The 19,245-nt window shown below is 46.2% G+C and overlaps 7 protein-coding genes across 7 annotated transcripts; 6 read left to right on the forward strand and 1 right to left on the reverse strand.

The window, feature by feature from the left end:
* Positions 1 to 332: 332 nt before the first annotated feature.
* Positions 333 to 1,487, forward strand: N7510_006600 (uncharacterized protein; the record flags this gene model as incomplete). The annotated part of the gene is made up of 1 exon (XM_056978526.1): positions 333 to 1,487. The coding sequence occupies one exon, from the start codon at positions 333 to 335 to the stop codon at positions 1,485 to 1,487; it is 1,155 nt and encodes a 384-aa protein (XP_056834558.1).
* A 69-nt stretch (positions 1,488 to 1,556) lies between these two features.
* On the forward strand, positions 1,557 to 3,128 carry N7510_006601 (uncharacterized protein; the record flags this gene model as incomplete). The annotated part of the gene is made up of 1 exon (XM_056978527.1): positions 1,557 to 3,128. The coding sequence occupies one exon, from the start codon at positions 1,557 to 1,559 to the stop codon at positions 3,126 to 3,128; it is 1,572 nt and encodes a 523-aa protein (XP_056834559.1).
* Positions 3,129 to 3,640: 512 nt separating this feature from the next.
* Positions 3,641 to 4,735, forward strand: N7510_006602 (uncharacterized protein; the record flags this gene model as incomplete). Its single annotated transcript, XM_056978528.1, has 1 exon — positions 3,641 to 4,735. The coding sequence occupies one exon, from the start codon at positions 3,641 to 3,643 to the stop codon at positions 4,733 to 4,735; it is 1,095 nt and encodes a 364-aa protein (XP_056834560.1).
* Positions 4,736 to 5,253: 518 nt separating this feature from the next.
* N7510_006603 (uncharacterized protein) lies at positions 5,254 to 6,522 on the forward strand (the record flags this gene model as incomplete). The annotated part of the gene is made up of 1 exon (XM_056978529.1): positions 5,254 to 6,522. One exon carries the CDS (start codon positions 5,254 to 5,256, stop codon positions 6,520 to 6,522), a length of 1,269 nt encoding a protein of 422 aa, XP_056834561.1.
* Positions 6,523 to 7,765: 1,243 nt separating this feature from the next.
* N7510_006604 (DUF302 domain-containing protein) lies at positions 7,766 to 8,311 on the reverse strand (the record flags this gene model as incomplete). Its single annotated transcript, XM_056978530.1, has 1 exon — positions 7,766 to 8,311. One exon carries the CDS (start codon positions 8,309 to 8,311, stop codon positions 7,766 to 7,768), a length of 546 nt encoding a protein of 181 aa, XP_056834562.1.
* Positions 8,312 to 12,197: 3,886 nt separating this feature from the next.
* Positions 12,198 to 12,404, forward strand: N7510_006605 (uncharacterized protein; the record flags this gene model as incomplete). The annotated part of the gene is made up of 1 exon (XM_056978531.1): positions 12,198 to 12,404. One exon carries the CDS (start codon positions 12,198 to 12,200, stop codon positions 12,402 to 12,404), a length of 207 nt encoding a protein of 68 aa, XP_056834563.1.
* A 2,081-nt stretch (positions 12,405 to 14,485) lies between these two features.
* Positions 14,486 to 17,807, forward strand: N7510_006606 (cation-translocating P-type ATPase; the record flags this gene model as incomplete). Its single annotated transcript, XM_056978532.1, has 2 exons — positions 14,486 to 16,375; positions 16,452 to 17,807. 2 exons carry the CDS (start codon positions 14,486 to 14,488, stop codon positions 17,805 to 17,807), a joined length of 3,246 nt encoding a protein of 1,081 aa, XP_056834564.1.
* Positions 17,808 to 19,245: the final 1,438 nt, after the last annotated feature.

Genomic DNA, 19,245 nt, shown 5'->3' on the forward strand with positions numbered 1-19,245 from the left:
ATGATAACACTGAGATTTTATTTGACCTGCAATTTCCAGCAGGGGCTCCACAGTCTGTTTGCATCCGAATCTGCCTTATTTTTAATTCAATGGGGCTGGCGTGTTCATGAGGGGCAGTGCTTCCTCTCGAGCGGGATTGCGATATCAAACCAATCATCTTGTTTTGCTTGTATCCTATTCTGGACTAGCTCGAGTGAATACGAGATGCCCCAAAGTCAAATAGAGTAAAAGTGTGGATAAATTCTGGCGACATGGGGCGGTTGAACACGATTAAGCCCTCCTTGACGAGGTTTTGGCTTGTTTATCTATATCCCAGGCATACATGCGACACTATGGATCCGACAGGACTTGTTCTCGGGGCCACGTCTCTCGTTACTCTTTTCAAAACTTGCTTGGATTTGTATAATGCTATCGAATGTGGTAGAAATCTTGGTACAGACTACAGGATACTCGTCACGAAGGTTGGAGTTGAACGAGTCCGCTTGACACTTTGGGGAAGCTTGGTGGGGCTTTATGACTTGCAAAAAGATGAAGACTCTCAGGGAGATCGTTTTGCCGAATATTTCGATGTGCTGGATTCCCGACTTGTCGATCCGCGCATTGCCAGTGCAGTCGCAGATATTCTGAATTGCATGCGGCGCCTCTTTGAAGATAGTGGATCCCTGGTGAAGAAGTATGGGCTACAAGAGATGGCTTCGGATCATCTTGCAATTCTTACTATCGAGAACCCAGTCAAAATGACATTTAAGAAGACATATTCCCGTCTACAGGCGTCGGCATCGCGGATTCAGAAGAAACCGCCACTGGTTGCGGCAGCACGGTGGGCGATTAAGGACAAGAAGCAGTTTGAGCGTTTTGTCAACGATTTGCGTGACTTTAACGACAGTCTGACACTGCTTTTTCCGGATGTGGAGGAAAATACACGTACAGCCATGATAACCGAGATCAAAGAATCAACGGATCTTGACAGTCTTCAGCTCCTCGAGAATGCAGTTTCTGACCTGATTGGGGGTGAGGAACTCGTCGAGGCAGCGAGCTCACGCATTACGGAGATATCAAAATATTCAACAAGAGTGGCAGAGAAAGCAGCGACCCAAATCACGGACGACAGCACCGCTGAAGTCAATGTGGAACGTGTAAGCCGGCAGCTGCAGAAGATAGAAGTTATCATGAGCAAGCGAGCGGAGCTACGTGGATCACTGCGGTTTCAGCTTTCGAGTCTTGGAGATCAAATATTCCTTCTGTATGATTTCTTTGGAATCGACTATGGTGATCATATCGTGGATATACAAAAAGAGATGGAATATGTCAACCCTCCCTATCAAGCATGGTGTAGGTGCTCCTTCAATGATTTAATGTTTTCCACGGGTTCGTTTTCTAATCATGAAACAGCTTTGATGTGTATGTCGAACAGAGAAAGACCCCTGAAACTTGATTTCAGCCAGCAAGACGTCGAGGTGAGCACGGACGATTCCCATAACCATTAAATCACCATCTTAACCCCGATAAAATAGAGTGATCGCAAGTCTCATGGAAGATATCCAGGGACCCACACCATGGACGGCTATATCGCTGAATTCAACATGTGGATACGCAATAGCAACGGGACTCCCCAGCAGTTTTCGAATACCAATGATTTACTCCCAGATACTCCGCTGGATGTGTTGGTCGAACGGGTACGTCGTATAAGACTCCAAGGCCATCAATTCTGGAACCTTGACAGCCGTTCCTCAGACCAAGATCTTAGCGGACTCCTTGGTCCACCCCGCGGGTCTGGAATACGTGGCCAAGTAAACGACATACTAAACAATCTCAACCGTCGCCGCGTGTTTCCAGATGTTGAAGACGGACCGTCGCTCATCGAAATAGCGCTTACTTCCAACAGGGGCATTCCCAATTTTGTGCTACAAGTTATTCTGGCGCACGAGCTTCACATGCGCATGCTCCATTTACCGGGCGTCGTATTCGGCAACGTGAGTCGTCGAATCGTTGCAGCCTGCCAGGCATCCGAGAGATGGATTGGTGGCATGGATTTAAGAATCCCCGATCCTAAAGGACGACCTGCCTATTTCGAGCTACACAGCCTTGTTCATGAACGGCAGGTTGAGGGACTTGTCCGATTTGCGGAGACCATGGCATGGCCCGCGTTAGGGGAGATGCGAAGATTTACCGAAGAGGTCTATTCTGATATCAGGTCGGGCGGATCTACGAATCGCTTTTTATACGATTGGCTGTTTGGCTTGATGCTGCCTGGAAAGAAATTCATAAATACCATTATGGCATCCCTGGTGGCGGCGACTCCATCTCTCGCTCATCTTGGTGATGCTAGATACTATATTTCAGGCCTAGTGGTCGGAGATAGATCATATTGGCGAGTGAAATCCGTGCTGGGCCGCGTCCTTGGAGCGATGAAGGAGACTAGGGCAGCTAATGGCTGGATCGGACCGTTTCCGAGGCCAGTGGGGCTAAAAGCAGAGGGCATTGCAGATGGTTGGTCACACGTTCATGCAAGAGACGTGACCTTCAATGGCCATCTCCTGCCCGAAGATCAGTCTGGAGATAGTGAACGATTTCTCATGTTCAGGCATCGGGAAGAGGAAACAAGCGCGTCTTCTTGGCTTCGGGGGCTTACAGATCGTTCGAAATGGGTTGTTCCCGTTGGGCCTTCTAAATCGCCCTATAAAGTTGACTTTCATGCTACAAAACTGAAGAAAACAAGGCCAATCGACGAGAACTCTGATGAAGAGGAGACAGAGCCACAACAAAGAGCAACCTTGGAGTTGTTGATCAATGATCAATCTGTGGAATTCACTCTCTACAGTAATCCGGTCTTTGTTACTGCACCAAAGTGTATTGATGGACCACACGCTGCGCATGAAGATGACCTACCCAAGATGCAAAATATTTTGAGCGTCAGTCAGCTACCAGGACATGCTCACAATGACAGGAGGGTGCTCATCATTGACGCAACTGGACAAGGAGAGTGTGAGCTAGCCGCACGAGCGTGGTGCTCTGAGAATGGACAGCATGCAGTACTGGCGCGAGGCACTGGGACTTGCTTTGCGTGTGCGGTCAGAACTGCTAGTCAAGGTGCTCTTGCCGTTGGATGTCTTATTTGGACAGGTTGAAGATGATCAATAGTCGTAGCGGAGACATTATTCGAGCAGATTTATAGAATATCTAAACCATAACATGACCTTTTGATAAGTAGAGATACCTAAGCGATATGACGTCCTTATGTGTACTATGACAGGCAAACTAGTAAGAGGTAGGCAGGGTATTTTCCTATATGCACATGTGTGCTTCCGAGCCGAATTCAGCTTTGGCTAGACTATCTTGCATAAATGTATATCATCCCGTGCCAATACGAGTGACGCTTACTGAATGAACTCTAGCGTTGATTTGATATTGCGTGGGATACATCTGCACGGACCTCTAGTCCTCGTTTGTGTGACGCCCTGGGCCAACCCTTTCTGCTTCGCCACAATTTACAGTTTCAACAGCTTGGCGTAAGAATGGGCATCCGGGGTTATTCCGCGAGATGTGATAATAAAGACTTTATCACTTGGCTTAGAAATACTTTCGCTTTTATGAAAATGCGAACTGCACCAAGGAAATTTCTCCGTTATCAACTGTCCCAATGGAGATCGCAAGCACGGCAATCAGCGTGATTGGATTGGCGTCTCTCTTCAGCACTTGCATCGAAACACTTGATACACTTTCATCTGCAGCAAGATATGGGGTCAACCGAGAGATCCTGCAAACAAGAATAGAAGTCGAGCGACTCCGACTTAGAGTTTGGGGAGAGTCTGTCGGGCTCGCTAAGATTAACCCCGAGAGCAAAGAGAGCGAGATTACTGAAAAGGATCTTGCCGTTTTAGACGAGTCGATTCGGAGCAATACGTTGCGTCCAGCGGTGGCAGGATTATTAACTTGCTTTGCGCACTATTTTGAGGACATAGAAGAGCTACAGAAACGCTATGGCCTTACTCCCCGACGTGAAGGCCGAAGAAAGAGCCCCGCTCCGGATAAGACCCCAACAAGGGGAACGCTATTATTCAAGTTCCAGAAAACGTACTTGCGATTCCAAGAGCGGACATCGGAGGTCCAGAAAAAGACATCACCATTAAAGAAAGCTGTGTGGGCTGTGACAGATGAACGCAAATTCAGAGCTCTCCTTGCTGAGATCAAGGCCATTAATGATTCTTTGGTATCACTGCTGCCGGCTATTGGAGAAGCGTTAAGGGTCCGAATGCGCTCCGAAATCATGAAAAACAAAGACGTTGGCCAGCTCCAAAATATTGTGAACGCTGCGGAGGATATTACGGGTCTCATTGCGGAGACAGCTAGCTTGAGATTGGAGATATTGTCTACATCCGACCAACACCCGACCAGGTATCAGGCTCTAGAGCCTCTACGGGCAAAGACCCTTATGCCTAAGGCAACTCCAGCCACTGTACCTACACCTCCACCAGCTCCTGAGCCCAAGTCCGTGGTGGAAAGTTTGATTGCTGCATCTCTCGATGCTTCCCCGAGCTCTATCTCCGCACCTCCAGGATCATTATATGATTCATATGATGATTTCGGGGCACTCAACATCCACATAGCGTATTACAAACAGAAGTGCTTCAGGTGCTTCTCGTGGGTTCTTGGTTTGGATGAAAGTCCAGAGATACGATCACAAGTGCAACCAGTATTTCACCCCATTTTTGGTATGACCCTTCCCGCTGTATGAATTTGACTAATTTCAATTGCTAATACTGTAACAAGAGTTTCAATTTTTCCCAGAAGCTGTTTTGATCATTGCAGATGATTTGCTAGAGGCTGATGTTGCGGGAGACAAGAAATATGCTGGATGGTCACCCGGATCTACCTCCTTAACTGGTTTCGCTAGAGAGATATCGTTGTGGCAGATGGCCCATGCTCGTAAAAGGGATGAGCTAAGGTGGTCTCGAACAAAGACGAAGCCACTTCTCTCACAATTTGTGGACCAGAGATGGAGGGAGATAGTCAAGGATGGCCTCGGCGAGGACTTCACAGACAAAAAAGGATACGAAAAACTGCGGGAACTTATTGGCCCCACCGAGTATGTTATTGAGCTCCAGGTAAAATCATAGCTGAACCTATGTTCTAATATCTTTTAGACACACATGGCTCGACCCTGATGAAAACATCAAGCTACGGCACCAAATCACAGACCTCCTCGGAGCCATAACCAGCTCCATACTGCCCAACCTTGAAGAAGTCGGTAGTATGAGTCTTGTGGCATACCGTGAGAAACTTGACCCAAATTCAAAATACCGCTTCGTTGATTTCATTCGCCAGCTTCTTCTAGCACGAGAGGCAAACCTGCGCATCCAGCGAGCCGAGCGAAGTTGGTACGGCGGGATCACCAAGCGCGCCATCTACGATATGGTGGCAGCTGACTTATTCGCAAGACATATGGAGCCCCAAAATGGCCCTGAGCAAGGCTATACGCCCTCTCCCAGTTTAGTTAAGCAGCAGCTTGATGGCGTTATCAAATTTGCGGATGAGATGCAATGGCCATATGCAGACGAGATTCAGCAGGCAGCAAGAATACTCCAAAACACGAAGGTCGATGAAATGAACATTGATTTGCGTGTCAGTGACTGGATATGCGGTTGGGTGCTGCCTGGTGGAACATTCTCCATGATACTTGTTGCGGTGTTATACAACCTTTCGTCAACGTTACGAGGCCACTTGCCTGTCGGGGCTATTCAGATCAAACTAGGCTGCTTTGGCATAGTTTTTCCAAATGCCTCCTATTGGAGTGTTCGTTCAGTATTGGGCAAGGTTTTGGCACCACTTGCCCTTGATTCAGAATCGGGTCTTTCTCAGGTCAGGTGTCTGGGTGGGTGGGTTGGGCCATGTCTTTCAGTCTCTCTTCCTGATTGTGCCTTTGGTAGGCTGGTCACGCTGTCAGGACACCCACCTCCTTCCGTGAATAGCCAAGACAAAGAAACAACAAAGCACAAGAATAAACAAGAGCATGGTGCTGCATGGACTCTGCCAACACCGCCCAAGTTGTCCACCGACGCAGCTGTACTCCAAACTGTTCGCCTCTCAAAGGCACCACCAAGCCCCGAGACAATGGCAAAAGATGCAGAAAGCTTCACTGCGCGGCTTGATTTCCGACTAAGCCGCAGTCAGATCTTCGCGACATTCACACTCTATACAAACAGCGTGTTCATTGCTGCCCCTCCGTGTCAGGGCACACACAAAGTAGACCTACATGCCTCGGAGAGATACACTTTCGCAGTACGAGGGGTAGAGGAGTTGGCACAGGTTTCAAGGAAAGACGGTAGCTTCGCAAAAATGGCCATTCTGGTCGTCAATGCTACAGGTGGCCCAGCCAGCGAGGTATTTGCACGGGCATGGTGCTGTCATACAGGAACCAATGCAGTGATATGGAAGCGTGAGGGAGGAACGTGTTGCTTCAAATGTGCACTGATGTTGGCATCCAAGGATGGACTGGCTATGGGGGTGCTGGTTGCGACATGATGATATTTACAAATATTGCTAACCAAACCTTACATAATATCTTGGTATAATATACCTTTTGAGCTTCAAATTGAGACATTAAATGTAATTCCTCATTAACGCCGGCCTCTCAGAATCTTCGCTGATGGGGTGAAATGTCAGTATGAGAGTAGGGTACATGTGAATAATCGACGGTGCATGAGGAGGGGGGACGAACTCGTAGAATGGGAAAGACCAAAAGGGTTACATACCTGGATTTATGTCTCAGGTTGAGGTGCAACTTGCATCCAGGTCTTCTCCGAAACTTATGGCAGAGCGGTGAAGCTGAGCGGTCAATGTCTCAACGATTCAGCGTATTCAGGCCTTGACATTTTCCACAAAACTGAGAAACTCTTAGTCCCGTTGCTAGGACCTATTAATCCCATGGGAATTTTGAAATTCTAGTCCACTTTGCACTAGTCCCACGGGACTATCCGCGGGACTCATAGGAATTCCTATGGTCCCGTGCTAGCATAACTCTGCCAAGAATTATCTAAAACGGATAGATAAAATTCTTCGTTATTATAATAAAATACTTTTTTACGCCTATACTAGTCTATTTATAATCAATGCTACTTTCAGCATTTGTGCCGGGGCGGCTGGATTCGACCGCCCCTTCGACCAGGTTTAGCGTCTTGGTCACACCGCTCCCCATTTCGGTTTCGTCCATCCAAATCATACCAGTGAAGCTGGACGCTTCGTTAAATTCATTTCACCTCATTAAATTTCCGTCCTCACTTTCATCGCATCCCTATTCAAGCCAGTCTGCCTTGGTGGAAATGTAATTAGTCATAGAACACAGTGGCATGGTGATCCCCAGGCAGACACGGGGTGATACCTTGGCCATCAATATTCATCGTCACTGAAACTCATTTTTATCCAGATATTCGATACACACTTTTTGAACTTGAGTATTTTTGTTCAATATGAAAGCACGTAGACATGAAATCGCTCGCCCTCAACTTAAACGGTTTTAAAAAGAGTCGTAAACATGGAAAGCTAGACTCCCTGGTAAAGGGAAAGAGGTCTTGAATAAAGTATTTCAAAATAATTTAATTTAGAAAAACTGCTTGTAATATTCCTATTGGTCTGCCCTGCGGAAAACCCTCTCAAGTGATTGCTTTAACCTCTATATGTGATAAACATGAACCGTCTAATTGTTGAGAGGGTATAATTTTCCGTTCCTCATTTTCTTGAATATCCCTTTTTACTGCGTTGAATAACCTCAGGGTATCTTTTGTTCTTCACCATCCTTGTTCATCTCTTGGGTGATATAAGAAATCAGTGCTTCAAACTTCTGGTCAAGCATGTTGGCTGCAACTTGAAGCTTTTCGTCCTTATTCACCCCTGCAATTAGGCTGCTCGGTAAATAGTAGACCACCTCAGTGCCTTGACCACTATCCTCTTTTTCCTTCAGTAATAATTCCACAGGTACATAAATTCCCGCATTCAAGTCATGCTCAAGCATAGTGATGGCGATGAGAGGATTTCCCAGGATAATTCTCTTCATTTTCCGTCCATTTCCCACTCCGTACAATGATACCCACGTGTGATTGATATCGTAGAATTGCGTGAAACCGAATCGGCCAACCTTTTTAGTAAAGTAGTCGGTCCACGCAGCTTGCCCTTTTGAAGCCAACTCCCCAAGAGATTCAATGGGAACAGAGCCGCCAATGTCTTTGTTGAGTCTTTCAAGAACGACTTCATAAGGAACTGGTGTCAAAATGGTGACTCTTGTACCATTGAAAGTTTCTGCAATTCTGGTTGTCATATTGTGCAAAATGGCTTGGGTATTCAAATATATTAGGATTCTGAAACAGCTTCGGGAAAATAGGTTACAAGTGTTATTTGGAAAAGGGGATAATTCTAATTTGAAATTGAATGCTAGTTCAATGGTACTTATATATGTAAGAAGGGTGGCATCATCACTTAACTCTATTCAGTGATTTATAAGCTATTGATAACCAAGAGATTTCACATAATTGGTAAGCGGGCGCGTGCGCGCAAACCCGAGCGCCGCACCCAAAAACACCATATTAAAAGCGATATTTAACAACTTGATTGTTCAACAACAATAGCTTAGCAGACGACTTAATTATATTCTGATACTATTTAGGGCATGACTAGCCTATTTATGGAGTTTTAACAAAGTTCGAGATCTACGAATTTCGATACATATATAAATTGTGTCTGATACGTCGTCGTAGTATAAGTTTGTGTAAGTGCTTAATTAATTGTTGAATCTCAATCTAAGCTAATCTATGTTATTAATTATAACTATAAATAATGTCATAGTAATAATCAAATAAAAAGAATTCGTCATTGTCGAATAATCAAGTTGTAAGAATAATGAGTCTACTATGGTGTTTTAGGGTGCGGCTCTCGGTTACATGCGGCGCCCACTTACCAATTATTATCCTTACCTCCCTCCCTCTAAGTTTGAAGTCTACGTGCATTGTACTCATACTTGCTGCTCCATAGGTTCCATCGTAAATTTGGCTCCCGTTACACCTAATCTTAAAAAATGTTAGCCCCTAAGACAGTCATCGGTGTGAAGATGACGCGACCGCCTTGGTCAAGATGATATCACGAAGACGCTACCATCGATAGCTAGTGACACATGTACCAGCTTCTGTCCCTCAGTTCTTGTTTCGCAGTAGCCCCTGCTAACAAACTTAATGAGTTACCACCACCACTATACCACTACCACCACCTCCTCTAGGCTCAGTGCAAATTTTCAGGATCTCAACCAAGATCTAGTTAGGTATGTTAGCTTTCTCTATACTAACGCAATTTTCTCGACCATGTTTTTAGTATCGCGCCATAGGGTTTGACCTTTACACGAGCAGCCTGTTATAGAGCTAATCAGCATCGCTAAAAATATAGAGGTTGATATAGAAGCGTAACGACGTTACATACAGGGTAGACCCGCCCCCTGTAATCGGGCCTGACTTCTAAGGGGCGGGTATATCCATCTCCAATATCAGCCAACGGTTGTTAAAAGGAGCTAAAAAAACATACAACAGTCAGGATTCGCTGGTGGTCACCCACCCAACTACTAACTGACCGGCGTGTGGCTTAAGTACGGCTGAGCGGACGGGAAGCCCTGTTCTCCACACCCTGTGGTCGTATGTACTGGTTTTTGTTGAACGTGATTGATATTCTATAATTGTTGAAGTGAAGTCTAAATAGCTTGTCGAATATGAAAATGACTGTATTGGCTAGTCAAGTGCCTATAGTGCTTTTTGGTCTAGCGGTATAGCATTTTTGACATAACTACATACTATAAGTCCTAAAATCCTAGCTGTCACGGTGGTGAGAGTGGTAGGAGTGGCGGGAATGGTGAGAGCAACACCATCTAGACGGATAGAAATCTAGAAATTATTGAGATGCCCAAGTCATCAACACCTGGGTGCCTTGAAGTTAGTATCCTGTACTAGAAACACGCCACGAAACACTTGAATGAGCTGTTTAAAGGAATTTTCGGTTAGTTTTTGCTAGGTCAGTGTATACTCACTATTTCCATAGCTCCTACTAATCTAATCTGCATCTTTCGGTGAGTGTCTATAAATTCTCTTAATCCTAATATGTGATCTTTACCACTAGGAAAGGGCTATTTGATCAAGCTATTTGATGAAGACATTTAGAGGGCGCATAGATGGTTAAACTAAGAAGAAAAATGGGTCAGGATCGTTCCATTTCCTGTTGCTTGCTACCTTGGTTATAGTAAAACAACCTACGTGCATCTCAAAACTATCATAGTCTAAACAGCCCAGACTTATATAAAGCGAAGGCAAGTCTACTAGATCATAGCCAAATTAGAGTGAGTTCATCGCTACCAAAATGCCTAGTACATGTGAAGACCTGAAGGAAAAACCCAGATCACGTGGTCTCGTTTGCATTGTTTGCCTCTCTCTGTATTTAGTCTGCCTGCTTTCCTTCCTCTTTTTCTTCTTCTCTTCTCTCTCCAGTTTGAAGATTCTTGTAAGATGTCACTTCTTCTTCTTCGTTGAATCGAACCCTCACAACTAGAGAGCTAGATTAGAATGATTAACTAATGCTTTGCCTCTATTTTTAATACTTCTTCCATTTTCACTTCTGTCTTCTATTACATCCGATACACCTTTATCTATACAACCCACACCAAGTAATGGCGCTAGTAGGATCAGTAATGCGGCATCACCATGGGCCACTCGATCGTGGACTCTCTGCTTTATCCTTTGTCTAGCATTCAACATCATTTTTGACTAATAGTGACGCCGTGGGCGGGAAAGTCTAGCAATACAATATTATGCACACTGTGGCCGCTGTCTCGGGAACACGGCTGTCTTAGAAACCCGTTATGATGGTATCCGCAATGCAGACCTCCGTGGCCCTAGCAACTCCGACATGATGCAAGAGCAATCGACTACTAGGTATAGGGCTGCACTTGAGGGCTGCGTTTTACAAGTGACACAGGACATAGGCTGCTGTAGATAAGTAAAGACTCTTCCTCTGTCTCTTTGTCCTTTTCTCAAATTGGATAGCATCGTTGTTTTCTTTCTTAATCTGACACCCAGTCACACCCACGCATTTTAAGAGCGACTTGAGATGATACAATATATAACTTGAAGATTCACGGCAAATTGGCCGAGGAGAAGAGAACGACATTAGCAACGCTTTGGATACATTGTGATCGTCATGAACAGAACAAATATTCTTTCAATTTCGAGCACAATTCTCAAATACGGTGCTTCTGTGAAGTGTGATCGTAGCGTATGTCGAAGCTGTTCGTCCTATGTGAGCCTGTTGCTTCGAGCTGCCTCAACCGCACCATCAGAAGCCGTAGCTTTCTATACATTTGGACAGAAATATGAACTATGTTGGGACTATGAGGAATAGTGCAAATAGGACAGGGTTTGCGCTGTAGAACAATTAAAATCGAGACTACGACTGTGCGATAATGATACCGACACCATGGATAGCACAGTTGCCATGAGTCGCAATCACATGCCGTTATGGTCGCGTTTCTTTGTCTGATGCACAGACGGATGCGCCGAGGCCCTCCCACCTGGAGGCTTGCCAACGACATTCCTGTCTGCTCAGGATTGGCTGCACCCCGGCAAACGGAGCCACGAATGAAAAAAAGCTCCAACTCGTGAAGCTTGATCGAGATTGGATCCGCGTTTTACTTTCCCATGCCTGCTCTGCTTGATGCAAGTAATAAAAGGTGGTGAAAAGAGGGAGCGCATCGTTCTTGTAGTCCACCATTCATGCGCTCCCCATTCACCTAGATGGTGGTCTTCAGGTATAAGTGAAAAGGAATATGCCATTCCTTCTGTCTCTCTAAACAGGACATCAGGTATAGCGGTGCGTCGAGTCTCAATACTATTTCAGGCCTTGTATTTTCGATGAGCTTTTCACAGTCAGGTGAGTGATGTAGAGGGAAGGTCGTTTAAACAGAGGAAACTACCCACCTAAAATAATCAGACAGGGGTGCTATAACTCTCGTTCCTTTCATTGGCAATGGCCACAATGTCATGAATAATAAAATTGACAGGTCTATCTGGTTTATCAGTCTGCCCTACGCCAATTTCCTGCCTCGATGGCGAGTGGGAACGAATTACTGAGCGACCGATGCGAAACAAAGTTGGATGTGTTGACTCACAACACCCGTCATGCTTGTGAATGCGTCGATTGGTGGCTGTAGGGCTGTTATGAGACGTCGTTGTGTGGATGTGCCTATTGTTCGAGATATGTACCAGATCAGGTTCATCAATCGGAATAGTGCTGATAGCGCTGGTGAGGGTGCGTGGAAGGTGACACCCAACTTTAACAACGGGGATGGACAATCCATGAACAGCAATGCTGCAGATCACCAGTAACCACACAATTATGTTGACAGTTTCAGCAACTTGCTGTGAATCATCGCGCACCTTGGCATCGACAGTAATCCCTAAAAGAGATTCTCGGCTTATCGAAAGGTAGAAGATTGCGCCAACCCCAATGGGACCAAAGAACCCAACGATTCCGGCTTGTGCAAGATGCTCGATCTGATGGATATGCTTGTGCATAGCAAGTACGATCGGCAGCCGTCGAATCAAAAGAATGAGAATCCCTAGGAAGACGAGCCGGTATATGGAAATGATATCATTATTTAGGAATGAAAACCATAGGCAAACTGCACCGAACCATATAAAGACAGCTAAGTTAAGAAGCATATCGATGGTCGGTTGGAGTGAGTCGTCCATTGTCTCAAGGCGGTATCAATTGCTATCACGGTTAGGTATACCTTTCATAGATTTGACAGAGAAGACTTACTCCTGTGTGAACACATTTCCAGCAATGAAGCATGCAAGTAGGTCATCAGTACCAATCAGCCCACATGTTCCCACAATAAATAACCTTAGTCAAATTAGCAAAACAGCATCTAGCAGCATAGAGGGACCTACTGCGAGGGCGATAGCAAATACTAGGAAGCTCTCTCGATCTAAATATCGCTTTTCTTCGACCCAACGAAGTAGCTTCCGTGACAGCCATCCAGATACGGTTCCGTAAAGAACACTCAGAAAATAGTGTAGAACCAGGTCTCGTAGAACCACAGCCCCATTGCCTTCCAAACTCCACCGTTATAACCTTGCCCGTCCCTCCCCGTAAACCTAAGCAGATAAATTCCAAAGAAAAGGAACGGGTGACCAAGGCCATCATTGGCGCCGGACTCAGTCACGATGATCCTCTGCAGCGGACGCGGAATATGTTTATCTACAAACTTGCCCTTAACTATAGAGTTGGAAAGGACCGGATCCGTCGGGGTCACACAGGCACCTACGATTAAAGCTTGAAGGAACTTAGAATCAGGAACCATGGCCCAGACGACGAAGCTGCTGAAAATCCACATTGCAATCATCCCCGGGCCCAGCAGCAACGACAGGCTTCGCCATTCGATTTGAAGATAGCGCTTAGGGAGTTGTACACCCGCTAGGGCCTGTTAGTGTGGTAATATTTTTATTACAATACGGAAGGCCCGGTTAGTACTAGGGCGTACGAATATCCTGCGATCTGACATTACCAAATAAGATCGAATTGCTGACGCCTTCCTCTACAGAACTGGTTGGCCTGTGATTACCATGGGGCATCGGGACTTTACCCCTAAGAGGAATATAATGCAAAAACCCAGATCCAAACACCTCAATGATTCTAGTTCTCTTTTTGTCCTTGTTTTTCTATGGCGCTTGATGACCTCTGTCTGCAGAGCAGTGATGATTCGACAGTAAAAAAGCTCGCGATGATCTTTTCTTTCCTAATCGACGTGCTTAATCGAGGGATTTCTTTCGGTGAATCCGGATCCCACGCGCCATTACCGCATGGCAAAAACTTGGCTTGAACACCAAGAAGACGGTTCAAATTTGGTTGAAATACGAACAATATGGAATGGAGCCTGTATGGCGAAAATAAATCCCTCATCACGCGTCCCGAGCCCAGATCAGCTAGTGGTTCTTTCTCTAAGGCCATTCTGGCTGACCGAAGGAATCATGCTGGACCTTCCTGAAACAAAATCCCTAGATTATGTTACGCTACAGCTCGGGTCGTTTCTTTTCTCCACACGCCTATCCCGTATTGATGGATTTCCTTTCCTTGCGGGATTTTCTTGCCCTATCTCAATAATCTCCAAAATCAAACTCCGTATGCTTAACACTTTTTACACATTTGCTTCTATGAATTTACGTAAATAGCCATCAAGGCCGAAAAAGTTAGCGTTTGCATCGTGTCTCTATTCGTGCTAGGAGAGACAGACGCGGTTCTATAAGCAGGGTCGCTGCACTATCGAACCAGCGTTCAATAGTCTGCTTCAGCTTTGTTTTTCCAATACCATCCCTGATAGCAGCTTTTCTTCTATCTACGATAGCAGCCATTTTACTCATTTGGCTTCTCCTTCGGGCCGTCTCTTCTATATTTCTGTCTGGGCATGTATAAAGACAAGTCAAGCACCCAGCTTGATCAGGATCCCGTAGAAAATGCAAAGAGTCATCCCCAACCCGAGCAGTATGGAGTCAGCATGCAGCAGCGGGCTATATCCTTCGGCCCCGACGAGCGGCGTGGACGGAGAGGATCCAAGCATCGGCGATCAATCTCGCGCTCGCGTTCTCGCAGCCGTGCTCAATCCGTTTCTAGCATTCCAATCGAGTTCCGTCGGATGAGTTTCCAAATCGCCGAATCTGAGACTCGTGAGAAATCCGAGGTGGACCTGAAAGGTGGCGAAAACAAGAAGGGGGAGACCCCTGATGATTCGCGATATTTCGAGAGTCTTCAGTTTCATCACCAGTACATTGACGCCCTCTATCAACACTTCAACAGCACCATCGATGGACTGTCTTCCGGGGAAGCCGCTTCCCGTCTCGCTAGCAATGGCAAAAACGAACTGCCACACGTTCCAACGAACTACCTAAAGAGAATTCTAAAGTATGTCTTTGGTGGATTCTGCTCGATTCTCTGGATTGGTGTGATTATCTTCTTTATCTGCTGGCGCCCTCTTGGAGATCCGGATCCGGCACCATACAATCTGGGCCTTGCTATCCTGGTCTTGATTGTGATCTTTTTACAGGCCTCCTTCTCGGCATTTCAGGATTGGTCCACTGCTCGCACTATGAAGTCTATTCTGGACATGGTTCCGACTGATGCAATGGTGGTTCGATCTGGCGAGACTATGAAAATCTCTGCCGCCGATGTGGTTGTGGGAGATATTGTCAAAATAAGCGTGGGCAACAAGGTACCAGCGGATCTCCGTCTTCTCGCTACATCTGGAGATACCCGTTTTGACCGTTCTATGTTGACGGGAGAGTCCGAAGACGTTGACGGTGCCACTGAGATGACAGACAGCAATTTTTTAGAGACGCGCAATGTTGCCTTGATGGGAACTATGGTTACCAATGGAAGTGCCACGGGCATTGTGATCCTGACCGGACAGAATACTGTTATGGGACATATCACAGTTTCGTCTACTTCGGTCAAAGAGCAGCCAACACTCATTCAGCGTGAGATTACTCGATTCGTCAGAATTATTGTTGTTTTGACGGCGTTTCTGACCCTCTTGATTCTCCTCACCTGGGTTGGCTGGCTTCGGGTTAAACACTTCCAGTATATGAATGTGATTGACATGCTTGACGACGTGATGGGTTGCGTTGTGGCATTTATTCCTGAGGGTATGCCTGTGGGAGTTGCCCTCACTCTCATGCTCGTGGCGACGCGCATGAAGAACAACAATATTCTCCCAAAAGGTCTTTCCACGGTGGAAACACTCGGTTGTGTGAATGTCATTTGCTCCGACAAGACCGGTACTCTGACCCAGAACAGGATGAGAGTTGTTACAGCTACATTTGTGGACAAAGTCATGTCGGCTGAAGAGGCTATTCCAACTACCCTAGAAGGAAGCTTGAAGCCTCTTATGGATCTTCACAAGGCTGCAGCTCTGTGTAATGACGCTACTTTCGATACTGCGACTGTCAATTACCCCGTTTCGGAGAGGAAGGTCCTCGGTAACCCCACCGATGGAGCTGTGCTCAAATTTGTGGAAGAGGCTCAGCAAGGCGCCGTCCGGGAGTTGAACGAGAAATATCAGCGGGTTTTCGCCATTCCTTTTAATTCCAAGAATAAATGGATGCTCACCCTACACAAGACTGAGACATCCGACCCAGGAAACAACGGCTATCTGCTCCTGATGAAGGGCGCATCGGATATTCTGTTGCCGCATTGCAATTCTTACTGGTCCTGCATGACCAATACTGTCCGGACACTCGACGATACAGCTAAACAACAGTTTGCTGCAGCTCAAGAACAAATGTCTCGCAAAGCCCAGCGGGTCATTCTTCTCTGCCAGCGCTCCTACATGCCAACCCAACCTTTTGGAACAAATGCTTTTGGCGATGAGGTTTCAGGCTTCTGGAATTGCTGATCTCACTCTGATTGGCATGTTCGGTATCATTGATCCCCCTCGCCCGGAGGCCGCCGCAACCGTGGCATCTTGTCGTCGCGCCGGAGCTCGTTTTTTCATGGTTACTGGTGATCTTGGTCTTACTGGGGCTGCTATCGCCCGTGAAATTGGTATTTTCAATGGCACAGCCGCACCTGATACCTTTGAAACCATCGTGCAAAGGCGGAGCTTTAACGATTCTTCCGCTTCCCAGTTGTCAAACGAATCTGATCCGAGATGGTCACAGACCAGCCTGCTTCTTGAAGGCCCTTCCATCTCGCAGCTCACAGACAAGGATTGGGATTTGGTTTGTCAATATGAAGAAATTGTATTTGGCCGCACTTTGCCAGACCAGAAGCTGCGTATCGTCAATGAGTTCCGGGCGCGCGATAATGTCGTTGCAGTGACTGGAGACGGCGTGAATGATGCACCAGCCATGCGCGCTGCTGACGTTGGCGTGGCCGTGGTCACTGGCAGCGATGTGGCTCTTGAAGCTGCGGATTTGATATTGATGGATAAATTCGATTCGATAATTGAAGCAATTCGCCTCGGACGTCTGGTATTCCAAAATCTGCAGAAAGTAATCAGCTATCTTCTTCCTGCGGGCTCGTGGTCCGAGATTTGGCCAGTGCTTCTCAACGTTTTTTTTGGCGTCCCGCTCCCCCTGTCTTCCTTCTTGATGATCATCATTTGTGTTTTCACCGATTTGTTCTGCTCACTGTCCTTGATTATGGAACAGCAGGAGTTTGACTTGCTTGATCTGCCACCCCGTAATCACAAAAAAGATCATCTGATCAATTTGAAGGTCTACATCCAAAGCTATCTTTTCATTGGCGTCCTAGAAACTATCTGCGCGCATGCTATGTTCTTCTATTATTATTGGAAGCATGCTGGCATTCCCGCCAGTGCCCTTTTCTTCGCCTTTGAGAAGTACGCGGATGGATTCTACGGCTACACAGAGGCCGAGTTGACCCATTTCAACGTTGTTGGTCAGAGTGTTTACTTCATTGCCCTTCTCATAATGCAGTGGGGAAACATTCTCAGTGTCCGCAACAAACGACTTTCCATTCTGCAGGCAGATCCCATTCGCAAGCAGCGCCGCAACCCGTGGCTTATTGCGAGCATGGTTATCAGTCTATCCATTGCGATCTTTGTCACGGAGGAGCCGGGAATTCAGCAGATCTTTGGCACTGGCGCTGCGCCTCTAGAGTTTTGGTTCATGCCTATTCCCCTTGCATTGGGAATCCTGTTGATGGATGAACTTCGCAAGCTGTCCGTGCGGGTCTGGCCGAAGGGAATTACCGCACGCATTGCGTGGTAGCTTTGCGTGGAGAAAGAATCCTGGGGTTCTTCTTGAATGGTTTGAGGGGGTTGGGGTCTAATGTGATTGAGATCACTAATGATTATGGAGCAGATGAGTGCAAATTTACCGGAGAGAGCAATCTCGTGATTCAGCCGGCGTGAAAGCCGGTGTGAAATGTGGAAAATCTATATTGAGGGACAGCATCTTCTAGACGCAAATACCCCACATCCATGAACATTTCTGGTGTTATTCTATTTTTCCACCATAGAACACTATAATGCTAGTCGCTTCCTGTGTTTACGAAACAGTGACATCTCTAGGTGTTGATCCCCGCGCCTACAAGCATCTATACGGCCAACCCTAATCGCTAGTAACTAAAGCCTCGTAGAAATGGGTCCACTAGACTTTAATTGTCAATCAGCCATAGCACACTAGCATAACGGAATGGCTCAGAAAAATCCCGCGAATTCAGTCAGGTGACCTACGTGCCCGCAAGGGAGAATCAGCAGAAGCAGTTCTTTTTACTTTTAAGTTTCCGGAGACCAAAATATGGAGCGCTAAAACTTCTTGCTGCTTGCTGCGGGTTGAAAAAACGCAATGGCGCCAAGATCAACAAATGACACCCAAGTTTCCGTTTATCCTCCATTTCTGATCCCAGTTGTGTGTGTTGTGTTAGTCCTAGGTCTAAGGTCAGCATCTGAACTGAAAGTTTGGTTTTGGTCACACAGGCTAAAATATGTATCCAAACAGTGTTACCGTAGGTTTCAACTTCTGGTGCCGTACCCGAGCACGTTCAAGGCAGCACCTGCAATCCGAAGCTGTAGTGGCCTTTGTTCAGATACGGTCTCATTTATCCAAGGTGCATAAGCAGCACTTGCCGACAATCGATGATCTAAATACATATGTACCAGTCACGACATACAAGACCTGGAAGATCACCCACTCCGAAAAAAGGTGGATTGTACCTCTTCCTGCTTGTTAATACGTTATCCTCGGAATTTAAAAGGTCGTGCTAACGAGTAACAGAGTAATCCCTGTTCACGCTGCAGTTATGAATGTCCCAGCAATAACAACCGACTTGAGCCCAAAGTCCACCCTGCCTTGCTGTCCAAGCTCAGTCTTTCAGCCTTTTTCTAAGAAGGATCCGAAGAATGAAGATCTGAAGACAGCTGCTACTTTAAACAACGCAGGCAGTTATTCTCGACCCTTTAAGAACTCGACATTCATGACGTCGAGTGTAAGTATAACAACTTCAGACGAGTCATGTGCCATATGCTTGGAGAAAATGGAAGATGAAGATAATGTTCGTGGACTTGATTGTGCCCATGTGTTTCACGTTTCCTGTGTTGATAAGTGGTTAAGCCGTCGACGATCGTCCTGTCCAGTCTGCAGGGTTGACTACGAATTTCCTGTCGTTACGGTTTAATGATATGATGTCTCGATATAGTTTTATTTT

The sequence above is a fragment of the Penicillium lagena genome, assembly GCF_028827675.1.
Source record: "Penicillium lagena strain IBT 129212 chromosome Unknown utg000003l_segment0_segment0, whole genome shotgun sequence".
Classification (NCBI taxonomy): Eukaryota; Fungi; Ascomycota; class Eurotiomycetes; order Eurotiales; family Aspergillaceae; genus Penicillium; species Penicillium lagena.